The sequence below is a fragment of the Mytilus galloprovincialis genome, chromosome 1 (assembly GCF_965363235.1).
Source record: "Mytilus galloprovincialis chromosome 1, xbMytGall1.hap1.1, whole genome shotgun sequence".
Taxonomy (NCBI): Eukaryota; Metazoa; Mollusca; class Bivalvia; order Mytilida; family Mytilidae; genus Mytilus; species Mytilus galloprovincialis.
The window spans coordinates 105,462,108-105,480,629 of NC_134838.1; the positions used below are offsets into that span (position 1 = coordinate 105,462,108).

Below are 18,522 nucleotides of genomic sequence, written 5' to 3' on the forward strand. Positions count from 1 at the left end.
TCAAACCCTGAACAGTTGGGGTAAGCATGGACAACATTCAAGCTTGATACAGCTCTGAATTAGGATTGCGATAAAAATTTTGATATAATATGAGTTTCTGACACAAAACAAATGTCAAGATCTTACAAATCTATTGCGCAATATTGTGCAATTAAAGATTTCTTCTTTTAACTTTTCAAAAATTTGGAATTTGAGAAATTTGAAAAAAAAAATTGAAAGCAACTACCACCCCCCTTTTTTTGCAATTAGCTCAAAACCTGACATTTCTTTATACATAATATACAAGTAGTGTAAGGGAGGTAGATCCGAACATACCCAACATTGTATGTTAAATGTTTAAGAATTACCTCCCTTACTTTGCTTTTAAATTGTCTTATTTGGCCATTGACCAGAAATACCTAGTTTTCCCCCTTTTTTGCACCTAATTCTGAAACATTTTGAGCCATAACCCCCTCCCCCCCCCTACCAAAGTCAATACTTTCATGGTATGGAAACTTGTGGTTTAATTTCAGAGATATTCATGCACCTAAAAATAAGTTATTGTTTGAAAACTACAAAAGTGCTTAATTTGGGCCCCCTTTTTGGCCCCTAATTCCTAAACTATTGGGACAATAACCCCCAAAATCAGTCCAAACCTTCCTTTAGTCATATTGAAAATTCTTGTAAAAATTTATAGAGATCCATGCACTTAAACAAAAGTCATTGTCTTTAAACTAGAACCAGGTGCTCCGCAGGGCGCAGCTTTATACGACCGCAGAGGTCGAACCCTGAACAGTTGGGGCAAGTATGGACAAAACATTCAAGTGTGATACAGCTCTGAATTTGGATTGTGATCAAATTTTTGACATTACATGGGTTTTTTTTACACAAAACAAATGTCAAGATTTTACAAATCAATTAAAGATTTCTTCTTCAAACTTTTTAAATCTAAAATTAAATAGTTGACATAGCATAGGTTTCTGACACAGAATGAATGTGGTCTAATGAACTTAAAAGTTTTTTTTTGCCTTTGAGCAATTCACTATGCTGTTGAATATTAATCCTCTCAAAAAAATGTTTGAAGAAATTTTCTTTTTATTTATGAAATCTGAAATGAGAAAAATTTAAACCCCCCCCCCCTTTTTTTCACATCCCCGTTTCCCTTTTTCCAAAACTGATATCAATTCAAATTTCTAATGGAGTTTGCAACAATAACTACTCTTTTAAATACATCATAAAATATTAAAATGTAAAATAAAGTGCTTGTTATCACTGAATGGTAAAGATTGGTTGGTAGTAAAAGTGAATATACATTGTTTATTGTATAAAACAATAAAAAAAACTTCATCAGCAACATTTTATATTGGCAAATTTCCAATGAAGTTATTTACATAAAGTTATTGGCAAATAAAAATTGAAAATGACATCATAGTCATGTCTGGCAAATGTCCAACATACATTATCTAAAAACATTTTAGATAAGATAAGGAAAAAAAGCTTCATCAGCAACATTTTATATTGGCAAATTTCCAATGAAGTTATTTACATAAAGTTATTGGCAAATAAAAATAGAAAATGACATCATAGTCATGTCTGGCAAATTTCCAACATATATTATCAGCTACTATTCTATACAAAGAAAGATAACTCCAATTGAAAATTAATTGCTATTGCACAATATTGTGCAATACTGTGCAATTGAAAATTTCTTGCTATTGCACAATACTTGATATGGAATCCTGATTTGGACCAACTTGAAAACTGGGCCCATAATCAAAAATCAAAGTACATATTTAGATAAAGCATATCAAATAAGCCCAAGAATTTAATTTTTGTTAAAATCAAACTTAGTTTAATTTTGGACCCTTTGGACCTTAATGTAGACCAATTTGAAAACTGGACCAAAAATTAAGAATCTACATACACAGTTAGATTTGGCATATCAAAGAACCCATTTATTCATTTTTTGATGAAATCAATCAAAGTTTAATTTTGGACCCCCATTTGGACCAACTTGAAAACTAGGCGAATAATTAAAAATCTAAGTACATTTTTAAATTCAGCATATCAAAGAACCCCAAGGATTCAATTTTTGTTAAAATCAAACTAAGTTTAATTTTGGACCCTTTGGACCTTAATGTAGACCAATTTGAAAACGGGACCAAAAATTAAGAATCTACATACATAGTTAGATTCGGCATATCAAAGAACCCCAATTATTCAATTTTTGATGAAATCACACAAAGTTCAATTTTGGACCCTTTGGGCCCCTTATTCCTAAACTGTTAGGACCAAAACTCCCAAAATCAAACCCAACCTTCCTTTTATGGTCATAAACCTTGTGTTTAAATTTCATAGATTTCTATTTACTTATACTAAAGTTATGGTGCAAAAACCAAAAATAATGCTTATTTGGGCCCCTTTTTGGCCCCTAATTCATAAACTGTTGTGACCTCAACTCCAAAAATCAATCCCAACCTTCCTTTTGTGGTCATAAACCTTGTGTTAAAATTTCATTGATTTCTATTTACTTATACTAAAGTTATTGTGCGAAAACCAAGAATAATGCTTATTTGGGCCCTTTTTTGGCCCTTAATTCCTAAACTGTTGGAACCAAAACTCTCAAAATCAATCCCAACCTTCCTTTTGTGGTCATAAACCTTGTGTCAAATTTCATAGATTTCTATTCACTTAAACTAAAGTTATAGTGCGAAAACCAAGAAAATGCTTATTTGGGCCCTTTTTGGCCCCTAATTCCTAAAATGTTGGGACCAAAACTCCCAAAATCAATCCTAACCTTCCTTTTGTGGTCATAAACCTTGTGTTGAAATTTCATTGATTTCTATTCACTTTTACTAAAGTTAGAGTGCGAAAACTAAAAGTATTTGGACGACGACACATCTTTTTGTCCTGAAACTAGATAAATGCTGTTTTTGGCCCCTTTGGGCCCCTAATTCCTAAACCTTTGGGACCATATTATAACCCCAAAATCAATCCCGAGCTTCCTTTTGTGGTTATAAACATTGTGTTAAAATTTCATTGATTTCTTTTTACTTATTCAAAAGTTATTATCCGGAAACAATCCGTCTTCAGACGACGTGATACCAATATACGACCAAATTTTTTTTAATTTTTGCGGTCGTATAAAAATTAAATCAAAATTTCATGTCGATATGCACGTCTCCATAGTATTTTCTACAAAGGAGTTGGTTGGCAGGCAGTGTCTTCTGACAAATTTTCAAACTAGATATCCTAATGCTGATTGTGGCCAAGTTTGGTTAAATTTTTCTCACTTGTTTCAGAAGAAGACTTTTGTAAAAGACTACAACGAAAAACTGTTAAATTTGACTTTAAAGGTCAATAACTCCTTATGGGTCAATTGACCATTTTGGTCATGTTGACTTATTTGTAGATCTTACTTTGCTGAACATTATTGCTCTTCGAGAAATCAATTTGTGTTAAAGTAAGGAATTATTTTAATAAACAATATGCTTCCAATAAATATCTTGTAATCAATTTTATAGTTATTTCCTTTGTTTCATGGTCAATTTTTTCATCAAATTTTTTTCTTCTTTAATTTATTTAATTGTAAATCAGAATGAATCTAGATGTGTCGAAACAACACAAATGGCAATACTAGCAAAATTTTTGTAATGCTGATAATTCTGTTATTTATTGAGCTACTACTTTAAATAACAAGCTTAATCCATTGGTCTCTTACAAAGTGTAAGGTTTAAATTAATCAACAAATTCGTGAATATGGTTCAGAAATAACCTGACGAAAAGTTATCATCAAATCCATTCATTTATCCACAGTTGCTCAGATTCATGTTTTTCAAAAAGGGCTTATGTTGGTTGATGCCTAATACCTTTAAAGTAAGATTGGCACCCTCAAAACTAATAAAAAACTTTCTGATGGACCATGATACATTCTCCATATATTACATTTACCCAGTCTGTTCATCATTGTGAGGTAGTGTCAGCCATGTCATATTTAAGATGTTCATCATATTCACAAAGTTTATTAAAGACCATTTCAATAATCTTTAAGTATTATTCTTGTATTCAATCCATGCAATTGGGATGGTATCTAAAAAGAATCTGTATACACATTTTCCCTTTGTGAAGACCTCATGTTTATTTCTCAATTCTGACATGTATGTTTTTAAAAATAATAAACAGCAGATGCCAAATGACTAAAATGCTAACATTGACCTTCTAGCTTAATAAATGTAGAATAATATAATAATTTGTTTAAATAATTAGTACTTTACCTTTACACTTGGTCAGTTCGCCCTCAGCTCTCTTCTGTAGTTGTCTTGCTTCTCTAAGCAGTTCTATAAACAATAAATAATAGCTTTTGATAATGTTAACAGATCCTTTTTGAAAAGCAAAATTTTCCAATGTTATCAACTCACAATACTTAGATTTTCTTGTATTTTAATGATTGCCAAGTTTATCCCATAGACCAATGAAGATAACAATATCTATAAATTAGAGATAGTTCAAATTCTAAAAATGGAAATAGGAAGCTTGCCAAGCAATTTATATCACAAAATCTAATTATAATGTATGAAAAATAATTAAGAACCTCAATATAACCCAACTGTATGTTAGAACATTTCTAATGACTTTAAAATGATTTGTATTGATTTCTTTCTTACTTCCATGAATAATAATTTTATCTAGAGAGTTCATTCACATAAAAATTTAGTTGCAATAGTCTTTTATATCATATCTTATTTAATACATATGTGATGATTAAATCTTGTATAAAGCACACTTGTCATTAGCTGCATAGAGAAAACTAAAGGACTCGAGCATTCTCAATAAGGGGCCCTTCAAAGAATATGTGTCCCTCTCGCACTATACCATATTCATGTTTAGTGAACTTTGAAAACTGGGTCGACATTTATTTGCCATTTAATTTGAAAAGTTTTCACAATGAAATGTGAACTTAGTTTGTAGCTTTCAGCATCATGCTTATCTATCTTCAACAAAAAAACATTAAACAGGATGGCCATACCTGACGACTTATGGGCGAACAGACATGAAAACACAATGCCCCCATCTATCATAGGCAGGGCATAAAAACAATCCTTACCTTTCAAATTATCATCATCTTCAAGGCCAGAATCCGTTAGGTCTGAATCATCTAGGTGATTACTCAAAGTCTGATCAAAGCTTGAGGCTACAACGGTCATATCAGCCTTATCTGTGGTCTGCATATTAACTAACTCAGACTCCAAACTCACTACTCGATCTAATTAGAAAAAGTAAACATATATTTCTTAACATAGCATAATTAAATGTTTACCAAGTTATCACAATTTCTTAAAGGACAAGTGTCTTCTATAAATATATCGAAAGTAAATCTAAAGTTCAAACAGTTTTGGTTACACACATTACAATTTTTCTTCTAAATGAAAAGTATATGCTATAAATAGGTTTCTTTATAAATGTGTGCTATGGTAAGCTTACATGTGATAATTTTTAGATAATATAATGTACTGATATTTTAGTCTGTACTAAGTTATGTTACAAACTACTAAACTACTGAAATAAATCCTTGACTAATTCTCATCGAGACCTAACAATCTAGGGAACACTACATGTATTTTCATTTTTTCAACAAATCTGTTTTTGAAAAAAATAATGATTAACCCTCTTATAAAAAAAATTTATAAAAAAATGAAGGCCACATAATAAATTAACATTATTTTTTTCCTAAAATTCAATGTTTAAGTCCTACATTCAACGGGGTTCTACAGTTCTTTCTATTAACCAACCAGTAATGAAACATTCCCTTATCCCCAATCATATAAACTAAATGAATCACCTTGTAAAGATTTAATTAGTGTGTTACTGCCATCAGCCTGTTTGTGAGATTCTTTCAATTGCACTGCAAGAAAATCACACCAATGTTAGTATGCCATATATAAATGAGTGTGAAAAATAGGTGAACAAACAATAAGATACCAATTTTATATAATCTTAAAAAACTTCAATTCCTATTAAAAGCACACTTGATCATTGAATGTTCTATTAATGAGCAATTTTGTGCTCTCATAATTTATCTAATGATTAACTGAATCTTGAATTGTCCAAATGAGGATAATTTTACTTATTTGACAACACAAATGTTTACTCCCTGCACTCAATACCTGTTTAAGTAAACTAAGAAGTCATGTAATGGTAAGGAAGTGAAAGTGAAGAAAAGGACAATAGATAAAGGTCACAGTGACCTATTTTTTATTGAAAAACTGCTATGGTTCTATAGAGGCATCCTTTGACCAAGTTACATGTTTACAGATTAATTTTTCTAAATTATGATGAAATAAAACAGATAAATTAAGGACTGCTGAACCAAAAGTCTTTAAATGTAGGTAGAGATCCCTAAAGTGAGACAGAGAAACTAAAATTAATATCATTATATGGAAATTGGTATCTTTCTTGTTAAAACATTTAAAAATATAATGTATATTACAGTTGCTAGCTTAATAGGATAATGTTAGGGAAGGAGTTCCACAGGAAATTTCTAATGCTCTCTGGTAATTACCATTCTATATAAACTAAAAAATTAGGGATGAGACAATTTACCATAAAAAGACATGTATAATCCATAGTTATAAACTCTTTTTTTTTTTTTTTTTACAGCAAGTGCATCTTAAAACAATAATTTGTCTCTTGTTCCAACAGCCAGTGAAATTCATTTAACTTTAAAGTCATGTGGGTGTGTTTGCAGCATTTTCATGAGAGAAAAACATGTTGATTTTTGATTCTAGAACCCTAAAAGTATTAAAACAAGCCAAAATCATTTAAAAAATGAATACAATGTACAACAGTTGTTTTAGATATTTTTGAAAAAGTATGTGTAAATTGCAAACAAATTTAGTAAGAGTATTTGAAACTGCATTTAATAGATTTTTTTTACATAAAACAGTGCTGTCATTTTGATAAATACTGTTTTATTTATTTTACACTTAAAAATGTTTGAAGGTTTATTTAGCCAAAGCAAAACACTGACATTATCTGAAATAACTGATATGTTTTATAGTTTCTTCATTAGTTATGCTATTAGAAAAAAGGAAAACATTTTAAAGAAGCATTATAATTTGATATTCTGACATTTATAAATATTGGATTCTTTTAATCAAAATTCCATTTAATAACAATTAGGTAAATGAATAAAGAATTGATAAGAAATTGGTCAAAAACGAAGACGGGCGGAACTTAAAACAAACATTGCAAAATCTATTTTTTTATGGTTATTTCTTGATACACTGTCCCCTTGCCTGAAAATTTTAATTATGGAGTAAACACTTTGGATTATACATGTTGATATTAGGTATGTACTTCTGGAATTGAAAACATTCCCAAATTTTATGACATCCAAAATTTCCTTCAATTCAATTACCACCGAAATTAGAACTTTCTCCCCTGCTATGATGGATAATTGTGCAATTGATTGATATGTAACTGAATAGCAAATTAAACAATGAATTTGTTTTGCATTAAATACTTGTACTGCTTAGTAAGTTCTTGTTTATTGCAACATTAATCTGTTTACTATTGCAAAAGCTGAGTTGAAATTGTTTGCTAAAAAAAAATTTGTTCATGAGCAATTGTGTTGCAGGTCCATCAATTGAATTGCTTGGTATGCGTGTCGATGTAATGATTTTATTCAAAAAGAAAGTATATTCAGTTTTACACAGGAACAACCAGTTATATCTAAATGGTGGACTTGTTTAATATGTTTATTGAATTTACAACAGGTACTTCATGTAAAAATATAATACTATACAGTCAGTGTTCATAAACATTTGTGATTTATATTTTTTTTACTGAGAATAGTTCATACAAATCATATTTAATATGATAAAATGTCCTGTCTTATTAGATAATCACCACCAAAAATATCTAGAAATGATTACAGTGTATTTGGATGTAGCTTCATTTTTAGAGATTTAATTTTTTGAAAACTACAATGGTTGAGAAGTTATGAACGCAAAGTACAGATGGACAAACTAATGGACGGACGGACTAACAGACACATTAATCTCTTTACATTCCCTTGGTTTTGCCAGAAGGAACAAGGTACTGCAACATACTATTGAAAAATCAGAATATCAAACACGACAATGCTAAACAATGCATTGTAATAGTTTAGTTTTTTTTAAGTAATACAAAATCATGGCATTATGTATAAAAAATAAATCAAGAATGCATATAAACCACTGACTGTAAATTATATATTTTGATTAAATTAGGTATTCTGTCTATTGTGTAGTCAGCATTTTTAAATGATATAAACTACTACCAAAAATTACATACATTATGCAACAAAAGTTTCAACCAATACACCAAAAATATCAAGGTAATGAAGGAAAAGAAGCAGTAAAAATACAGAAATATTGCATAAACAAGATGTCAAATAAGCAATTTCAGCATAAAACAGCAAAACAAGGTCAAATTCATTTTCAGTATGCATGGAACAGCAAAACAAGATCTAAAATAGGCAAAATAAGTTTTCAAATTTTTGATTTACATCAAAATGAATAATTTATAATCTTTTAATTGAATTATTACATTGTTTTATTTATAACATTACACCTCTTATAGGGAAAGGGTAAAATAAAATAAATTGTCCACGTATAATATCGAAACTTACCATCATCAATAACTGCACCTTAAATAACATATGTACCAAATAATAATGCCATCTTTATATTCAAATTTATTTTTATTTTTCAGCTTACTCAAAATTGTATTAAAAAAAATCCAAAAGTTTTTTTGTTTTTTTAAAGTAAAAATACTTTAGATATTCTAACACTTTGTTTTGTTATTGTTAAAGATTTGTGTATTTCTATGTTCCAAGGCTTTAAGCATACCTGAATAGATTTATGACAAAGGAGTAGGTCCGGTAAGGGTCCATTTTGGCTACAAATTTCAGGTTCATCTCATGAAAGATTTTTTTACACTTTTTAAACACCTAAGTGGCTACTTCAGTCGATTCAATTATTTTGTGTGAAAGAGTTAAACTGATTTAGTCATTTCAGACGCTCATATATTCAAGATTAAATATGAAAAATCTATCAAATATGCCATAATATGTCAGTTTTCAGATAGTTTTTGTGTAAAATGAAAGTGGCCGCATCCGTGTTCACCCTCAACCTTTATATATGTTATGTATTATCATCAAATACAACTTACATTTAAATATTAAGAATGAACATGAATGCGGCCACTTCCATTTAAGACGAAAACCGTCTAGAATTTAACTCAAATGATAAAATTGTGAAGATTTCAGTAATTCAGCATGACTAAATGATGCTTTTACCCGATATATGTGCATTTTTATGTAGCAGATGTATTATACTTTCCAATAAATAGCTTAAAGTTTACATTATAACAATTTTGAACAAGAGTGCACACACTGAAATGTCTCGCCTTCTTTACTAATCATTGATATTATGTTGATAGCGTTATTACAACTGTCACATAAACTAATCATTAAACAAGATAGTTAAACAAAGACCAATGAACCATGAAAATGAGGTCAAGGTCAGATGAACCATGCCAGGCAGACATGTACAGCTAACAATGCTTCCATACAACAAATATAGTTGACCTATTACTTATAGTTTAAGAAAAATAGACCAAAACACAAAAACTTAACACTGTCCAATGAACCATGCAATTGAGGTCATGGTCAAATAAAACCTGCGGGACTGACATATAGATCATAATATATTTCCATACACCAAATATAGTTGACATATAATATTAGATAAAAAGATCAAAACTTAAAAACTTAACTTTGACCACTGAACCATGAAAATGAGGTCAAGGTCAGATGACATCTGCCCGCTAGACATGTACACCTTACAATCATTCCATACAACAAATATAGTAGACCTATTGCATAAAGTATGAGAAAAACAGACCAAAACACAAAAACTTAACTATAACTACTGAACCATGAAAATGAGGTCAAGGTCAGATGACACCTGCCAGTTTGACATGTACACTTTCCAGTCCTTCCATACACCGAATATACTAGCCCTATTGCTTATAGTATCTGAGATATGGACTTGACCACCAAAACTTAACCTTGTTCACTGATGCATGAAATGAGGTCGAGGTCAAGTGAAAACTGTCTGACGAGCATGAGGACCTTGCAAGGTACGCACATACCAAATATAGTTATCCTATTACTTATAATAAGAGAGAATTCAACGTTACAAAAATTCTGAACTTTTTTTTCAAGTGGTCACTGAACCATGAAAATGAGGTCAAGGACATTGGACATGTGACTGACGGAAACTTTGTAACATGAGGCATCTATATACAAAATATGAAGCATGCTGGTCTTCCACCTTCTAAAATATATAGCTTTTAAGAAGTGAGCTAACACCGCCGCCGCCGCCGCCGCCGTAGCCGCCGCCGCCGGATCACTATCCCTATGTCGAGCTTTCTGCAACAAAAGTTGCAGGCTCGACAAAAACTGATATATTTTGGGGCCAAAAAGGAGTCTTACTGAACCTACTCCTTTTTTACCCTACATCTTATCATCTGAATGCATGCTTTTAACCGTCTAGATAAGCTCTTTTCAACTGATTTTTAGTTTGTTTTTCTGCTGTACTGTCACAACTGTCCCAGGTTAGGGAGAGGATTTAGCATTTGTTTTTCTTTTTTGTTTTGTCCATATATTTCACCATCAGCCTTTTATAGCCTTATACTACGCGGTATGGGTTTTGCTCATCTTTGAAGACTGTACAGAGATCTATAGTTGTTATTATTAGGTCTCTGGTCAATAACAAATCATCTTTTTTTTAAATGTAAAAATTCTTATGCTGAGATTTCAAGTTCTATGATAATGTTTATGCTACTGAATTAATTTCTGATGATATCCAAAATATTGTCTTTTATTTCATTTTTATTAAAAATCTGTACTAGCTAGTACTACCAGACATGGATAAACTTGCAAAGAAGCATTAAGAACCAGAAAACTGAACATAAAGAGATATGAAAAGCGTTAGAAAATTATACAATATGTTGGGAGTCTTCTAAAGAAGACGAATGTCACCGCAAGTGTGACAACATCAATAAGTAAAGTAATCTCTATGTGTAGCTATAGTTTCTTTATTAGGCCACACAATAAAATGCACTAAAAATAAGACAGAAACTTACTTTTTAAGTCAGACATGGTATTCTCCATCATTTGGTTCATGTGTAAATCAGACAGCTTAAGCTTTTCTGCATAAACAAAAGGGGAGACAACCCAATCAAAGTCAATACATGCAAAGAACTGTAAACTGAACAGGCAGCAAACAGAGAAATGAAAATATTTCTATACAGAAATAAAATCCATAAGAAAGATATAAGAAAGCTTACTTAAATGTACTGCTAAAAATAAATGAAATATTTGACACTTAAAAATACAGACAAACAATTAAGATTATTTCTTTATTTTACTCAAATTTAAAAAAATTAAAAAGTGTCATCTCATTTTTTTTTTTTAATAAAAAGTTGCTACATGCTTTTTATAAATTTCAATTTAAAAAAAAAAAAATAGAATAAATGAAGAATAAATGCAAGTTTTTTTTTGCAAGAAAAATAGATACATAACAATCTGCTCAATTGAAGTAATGAACTAAAGACATACAGACATTTTAACTGCTTTATACAAACATAAAGAAAATAAATTACCTTCTAAAGAAGATATCTTAGCCACATACTGCCTAGTATCCAACTGTGCTATTTCTAAGTCTTCTGAAAACAAATAGCAAGTTGAGGTTAAAGTTAAGTAATTATCATGAAAAAATGGGGAATATGTCCATGGGACACAGATGATGCCCTAGCTTGCAAACAACATTATAAAGGGACATAACTCACGAACAGTAAAAGTGACACCAAATTGGAACTTGATCCAAATCTTTTGGTAATGAGCATTGTGTATAAGTTTCATAACATTTGGTAGATGACAACTCAATTTAGTGAACAGAAAACAAAAATTTCAGCATTTTTTCCATTTGTAATGGGGTATAACTCTAGAAAATTTAGTGACAACCCCAAAATTCAAACTTGATCTGTATTTAGTGGTAATAAGCATTGGTACAAGTTTAATAGCATTTGGTTGAGGCAAACTTAAGTAAGACAATAGATACAAAAAATCAGGAATTTTTCTATTTGTGAAGGGGCATAACTCTAGAATGATTTAGGTGACACCCCCAAAATTCAAACTTGATCTGTTTTGTGTGGTAATAAGCATTGTGCATAAGTTTCATTGCATTTGATTGAGGCAAACTAAAGTTAGAGAACGGAAACTAAAAAATTCAGCATTTTTTTCATTTGTTAAGGGGATCAACTCAAGAACGGTTGAAGTGATACCACTAAGATTCATACATGATCTATATTTTTTGTGGTGAAAAACATTGTGTATAAGTTTAATAGCACTTGGTTGAGGCAAACTAAAGTAAGAGAATGGAAACGAAAAATTCAGCAACATTTTCATTTGTGAAGAGCATTACTCTAGAACCCTTGAAGTGATGACACCAAAATTCAAATTTTATCTGTGTTTTGAGGTAATAAACATTTTGTATAAGTTTCATAATATTTGGAAGAGGCAAAGTAAAGTTAGATAACAGAAACCAACTTTGGGACTTACGGACGTACATACAGACAAGGGTAAAACTTAATGCCCCCTTCACTACGCCGAGGAGCATAATTACCAATTTTGTACTTACTTTGTAATTGTTCAACTTTGTCTCCACTTTCCTTTAGTCTTGTTTCAGAGACTTCCATTTTTGCTATAAACAAAAAATAAAAGTTTTATAGATGACACATATTGTTGTGATATGTTCAAATATCAAAATGACAAAAATACTTTCTATACATATGCTTTCTCTTCATTCTAAATTCACTAGTCAAACTTCTTCAAATGGCTTGGTTGCAATAGGTATGAATTGTTATTTAAAAGGTTGTGTAAATGGTAATGCTAGAATATTTAATGAAAGTAAGGAAAGGTGATATTCACTCATTTTATATAATAAGCAATATATATGAAATCTACAGTCCCTCAAATAAAGTTAAAAAGAGAGAAAAACTAGCTGAACATGTTGCTTCAGTAGTTTATTTGGGTGCAGGACAGCCAACATTTTACTAGTAACTCAAACTGACACATATTTTGTCGGCTATGCACAATTTGCCAACTCTGACCTCTATAAACAGCTCACACACAATTTTCAAAATATCAACGCTTCTGTAGGCATTTCAAAATCAAACAATTTAAGGTATAGGTAACTCCTAACCAATCAACATTACCTTTGTATTTTTCTATTTCGTAGTGTAATTCTTTCAATTTATCTGAAAAGTATTAAAAAAACAAACATATTAATTCAATGAAGTGGAAAATCAGTGGTATTTCTTACATTGTTTATTCTTGTATTATTTACTTTTCCTATATTCTTCTCGAAATGGATAATTATGTTATGTACAAAATGTACTTTATATCTTCTTTTTAATATTTTTGTTCCCTAATAATGCCAGTAGCTATCCATACAATTTTATAACACTATTAATTAGTATTTGCATAAATTGCTTTATCCTAGTTTACAATGTTATTTCTGATTTCACTATATATATATATATACTTTCAGATTCTTCAGGGTCTAAATCTTTAAGATTTCACTATAACTTACTTTCAGATTCTTCAGGGTCTAAATCTTTAAGATTTCACTATAACTTACTTTCAGATTCTTCAAGTTCTAAATCTTTCTGATTTCACTATAACTTACTTTCAGATTCTTCAGGGTCTAAATCTTTCTGATTTCACTATAACTCACTTTCAGATTCTTCAGGGTCTAAATCTTTCTGATTTCACTATAACTCACTTTCAGATTCTTCAGGGTCTAAATCTTTCTGATTTCACTATAACTTACTTTCAGATTCTTCAGGGTTTAAATCTTTAAGATTTCACTATAACTTACTTTCAGATTCTTCAGGGTCTAAATCTTTAAGATTTCACTATAACTTACTTTCAGATTCTTCAGGGTCTAAATCTTTAAGATTTCACTATAACTTACTTTCCGATTCTTCAGGGTCTAAATCTTTAAGATTTCACTATAACTTACTTTCAGATTCTTCAGGGTCTAAATCTTTAAGATTTCACTATAACTTACTTTCAGATTCTTCAGGGTCTAAATCTTTAAGATTTTACTATAACTTACTTTCAGATTCTTCAGGGTCTAAATCTTTAAGATTTCACTATAACTTACTTTCAGATTCTTCAGGGTCTAAATCTTTCAAACTTGTAGGGATGATCTTTGATGTTTCGTCTAAAAAACAAAAAAACAGATATAAATAAATCCAAAAGTTTTCAGTTATATTTCTGCAACTAATTCACTATCCTCTTCAACTGACCAGATATATTGATCAGTTCCCTATATTTTCATGTTTTAATGTTAGGGTTTCACGTATTAAAGTATTCTTTTTACAATTGTTAATATTTTGTCCCTGAAAAGATGTCATACATGTTGGTCACACCTGGGAATTTGGGTTGTTTCCCGTCATTTGTATTTTGTGAAGAGGACTTATGATAATATTCTCCTCAAAAACTTCAATTCAAAAGCAAACCAACCATCAAAGTATATTGAAAATACCTTTTAAAAAACCCTAATCAGAAAAGTTCTTTTAATTTTATATCCCTCAATCATAACTGGGGAATAGAGCGTCTTTTTTTGCATACAGTTAAGATAAATGGTTACTGATGCCACTTTATACCAAATACCAATGATGACACAGTTACTAATACTATGTGTTTGCAAACAAAAGCTAATCCTTTGTCATTTAGTAATATTAATCAAAATAAAGGGAAGTAACCCAGACTGCTTTTTAAAAAGCCATAATGAAATTTCTTCTTAATGCAAATACAAATAGACTGCGAGTTGTGTCTTACCTGATGTATCAGAATTAAACAATTTTTTCTCATCAGTGTTTTTATCTTCTGTTTCATCATCATCTGTCTTTTCATCCAAATCTTTCTCATGGTTGTTTGGTTCTTTCATTGACTCTAGTTTTTCTAAAATGTAATTTGGGTTATTTAAAAATCAAGCCAATAATGCTAGTCTTTTGAAAATAAATAAATTGGTATATGAATACAGAAGAGTTCACAAAAATTCATGTTGTGCCTTTTTTGGGGCTTAAATACTACCCTTCAGACAGAAAAAAAACTTTCCTTTTATAAAAATATAATTGCCTAAAATTTAAGATAAAAAAATGTTGTCCACAAGGAATCAAACATGTTTTGGCAATAAATAACTGACATATGGGTTTTAAGAATTATCAATATTGCATAGCTCGATGCAAATATATCCAATGAACTTGATAAATTAAAAGTAAGTTATACATTTCTATAAATATGTGTGTAATAAGTATTATATCAAACCTTTTAATGAAGCTATTTCTTCTCTTGCTGTATCATTATCTGATTGCAATGCCTCCATCTGAACAGTAAAAATATTTGAACTTAGCATGAATATATGTACAGTGTATGATATATCTTGGTGATCACAAAATTTTAAATTCCAAATAAAATATATTGTATAGAAGCCATACAATTTTCTGTTGGTCTCTGTAAATGGTAAAAGCCATCAAGGTAAAACATTAACCTTATTGCAATTTATGGTCACTAGTTATCAAGCATGAAAAACATATAACATAGTTTGATGTTTAGACTATAAAATCAACATATGAGAGACAGATAAAACTAAAGATGACTTTACCATACATAAACGTCTTATAAGAAAATCAACATTAAGTTTAACTCCACCACATTTTTAATGTGCCTTTCCTAAAGTCAGGAGCCTGTAGTTAAGTGGTTGATGTTGGTTCCTGTCTGTCCTATTTGTTTTTTGTAAAAATTGTTTTGTTATAAAAAAGGCCGTTAGTGTTCTTACTTGAATTGTTCCATATTTTTTTATGTCATAGTTCATTTATAGTCGACTATACAGTATGGGTTTTTCTCATTGTTGAAGGCTGTACAATTGCCTATTATTAATTACATTCCCATCATTTGAAATTTGGTGGATAGTTGTCTCATTGGCAATTATACCACATTTCCTTATTTTAATAATTTAATGTGATTCCCTTATTTTTACATTTGTACTGTGTAAATATTCCATCTAAGACATTTTATTGTTTTTTAAGTTAAAGTGACATTAACTACCATCTGTTACCTTTGCTGATAAAATGCTTTCCTCTTTCATAAGATCTTCTATTTTTTCCATGAGGTCAGTTTTTTCTTTGTCAAATTTTTCTCTCTCCTCCAAATGACTATTCTCTGCATCCTTTAACATAAAGCAGCAGACATTAAAATACTTTAAACAGGAAAGTTAAATCAACAAGAACTTTATAAGTTATAAGAAAGACAAAATGGTGTAAGTGTTGAATGGAATTTCTGCGGAAAAAAGGGGCCACTTTTTAATGGCTTTCAATCATATCAGTTTCCAAAACATAACTGCTCTATAAGATGTATGATATGTTTTTGTCCTGAAAGATCTGCAACTTCCATAATGGATGCAAAAGTGTAATAGATTTATATTTCTTTTTATACTATGGCCTTTTTTCTTCCTGTGAATGACCTAAAAGATCAGCTTATTTAGCTAGACTTTGAAAATATTACTGGTTTTACAGGCTTCTAACTTTGACTTTATTTTTTTCATTGATTGTTGATTAGCCACTTTTCTAAAGATGGACAATGATTTTATGTGTTTTAAAGAACCTTACAAATAATGTCAATCATGCCACCCAATTCTCTTATCAATTTAGTCAGCTGATTTTGATATTATTATTCTATAAATTAGTACCTGTAGTTGCCCCTGAATATTTGACACTTCTTTGAGTTGATCCTGATATTTTTCTGCCAGTTGTTGTAACTCTTCTTGTGATTTTTCACACATATCTTTCAGATGAGTACATTCTTCCTCTGTGTTGTGTAATGATCTCTATGGAAATAGGTCAAAAGAGTTTAATGCATCTTTAAATATAGACAACAGTCAAAATATTGACCAAATTTGTATTAATGCTCTATACTGGCTTTATTATAGTATTATTGATTCATTATGTATTTTACAGAATAATAAAAAGACGTCTTGTCGTGTTTGTTTGTTTTTTGTTTCTTATCTATATTTTATTTCTTATTAATAATACAACGGACACAGTATATGAGTAGCAAATAGTTACGGCAATCCCCCAGTGAACATAAAAAGTACTGTTAAAAGACTATTAAAGTCGAGATTAAGATAGACTATAAAAGTTAGAGCACAATGATCCAATATAGAAACCCCACCTACACTGACTACCAGCAGGGGATCTTTTTAGTTAAAATTATGTACCTCCTAGTAGATCAATTTCTTATTACTTCCCTTTAAAATGTTATCAAAATATAACACCCTAATGAAATAAAAGAATCATAACTTCTTATCAAATTATAAATATTATAGTTTCAATTCCCAAATAGAATAAGTATTGAAAAGTTATATAGTAAAAGGCTTATGTATAGTCAGTGGTGTGATGTTAGAACATTATTTCATTAATCATGATTAATGTATTTATTATCAAGTAATTTACTTTCAATATTTTCAGAACAAATACATTAAGAAAACATCATTGTAGAACCTTTTACAGTTGATTACATCTAACTACTAACCTCTAAATCTGATAATTTTCTCACAGCTTCTAATTTCTCTTGTAAAACCCTCCTTAATGATTCCTGAAATACACATATTATTTACAATATAAAATAAAAAATATTTGTCATATTAAAGAAAACATAAGTGACTAATGTATATATAAATATTTAATATATGGAAAATGTGTCCCCATGGACACAGATGATACCCCCACTTACATAAAACATTATAAAGGGACATAACTCAAGAAAGATACAAGCGACACTACCCAAATTTGTACTTGATCAGTGTTTTGTAGTAATATGCATTTCGTATAAGTTTCATAACATTTGGTAGAGGTAAGTTCAGGCAACTTAAGTAAGAGAACGTAAACTAAAAATTTGCTTTTATTCCCCCATTTATAAAGGAGCATAACTCGAGAATAGTTAAAGTGATCCCACTAAATTCAAAACTCTGTATTTTGTGGTAATAAGCATTGTGTATAAGTTTCATATCATTTGGTTGAGGCAAACGCAAGTTAGAGAATGAAACCAATTTTGGAATGTAAGGATGTACTTACGTACAGATGGACAAGGGTAAAACTGAATGTCCCTATCTTATGGCGGGGGCATACAAAATCAAATTGGCATGTCATATGATAATACTGGTCTTCCTACTAAAAACTGTTTGACCTGAGGGTCCTACCTTAATAATTTCTTAATCATTCCAGTTACTATGACCAACAGAAGTTGGGTCTGCATTGTTTGCTTTTTATTGACTGTTTTTGTGCTTTTCATTTAAATTTCTGTGACCGACTTATATTTTCATTTTGCCTGAGAAAGAAATAGAACAGATGGTGGAATGATTGCCA

The 18,522-nt window shown here is 30.2% G+C and overlaps 1 protein-coding gene across 11 annotated transcripts in view; it reads right to left on the reverse strand.

Annotated features, from left to right (window-relative positions):
• Positions 1–18,522, reverse strand: part of LOC143048737 (uncharacterized) — a 63,434-nt gene that overhangs the window by 22,472 nt on the left and 22,440 nt on the right. For 8 of the 11 annotated variants that reach the window (XM_076222673.1, XM_076222666.1, XM_076222632.1 and 5 more), the window contains exons 9-22: positions 17,690–17,752; positions 16,848–16,985; positions 16,218–16,328; positions 15,428–15,485; positions 14,939–15,061; positions 14,259–14,318; positions 13,306–13,347; positions 12,729–12,791; positions 11,692–11,754; positions 11,173–11,238; positions 8,651–8,668; positions 5,819–5,881; positions 5,084–5,242; positions 4,254–4,316 (exon numbers count right to left, since the gene is read on the reverse strand). In XM_076222673.1, the coding sequence (XP_076078788.1) occupies positions 4,254–4,316; positions 5,084–5,242; positions 5,819–5,881; positions 8,651–8,668; positions 11,173–11,238; positions 11,692–11,754; positions 12,729–12,791; positions 13,306–13,347; positions 14,259–14,318; positions 14,939–15,061; positions 15,428–15,485; positions 16,218–16,328; positions 16,848–16,985; positions 17,690–17,752 (1,090 nt within the window). The remainder of the gene's footprint in view (positions 1–4,253; positions 4,317–5,083; positions 5,243–5,818; positions 5,882–8,650; positions 8,669–11,172; positions 11,239–11,691; positions 11,755–12,728; positions 12,792–13,305; positions 13,348–14,258; positions 14,319–14,938; positions 15,062–15,427; positions 15,486–16,217; positions 16,329–16,847; positions 16,986–17,689; positions 17,753–18,522) is intronic. The other 3 variants (XM_076222618.1, XM_076222627.1, XM_076222639.1) reach the window with 3 other exon arrangements.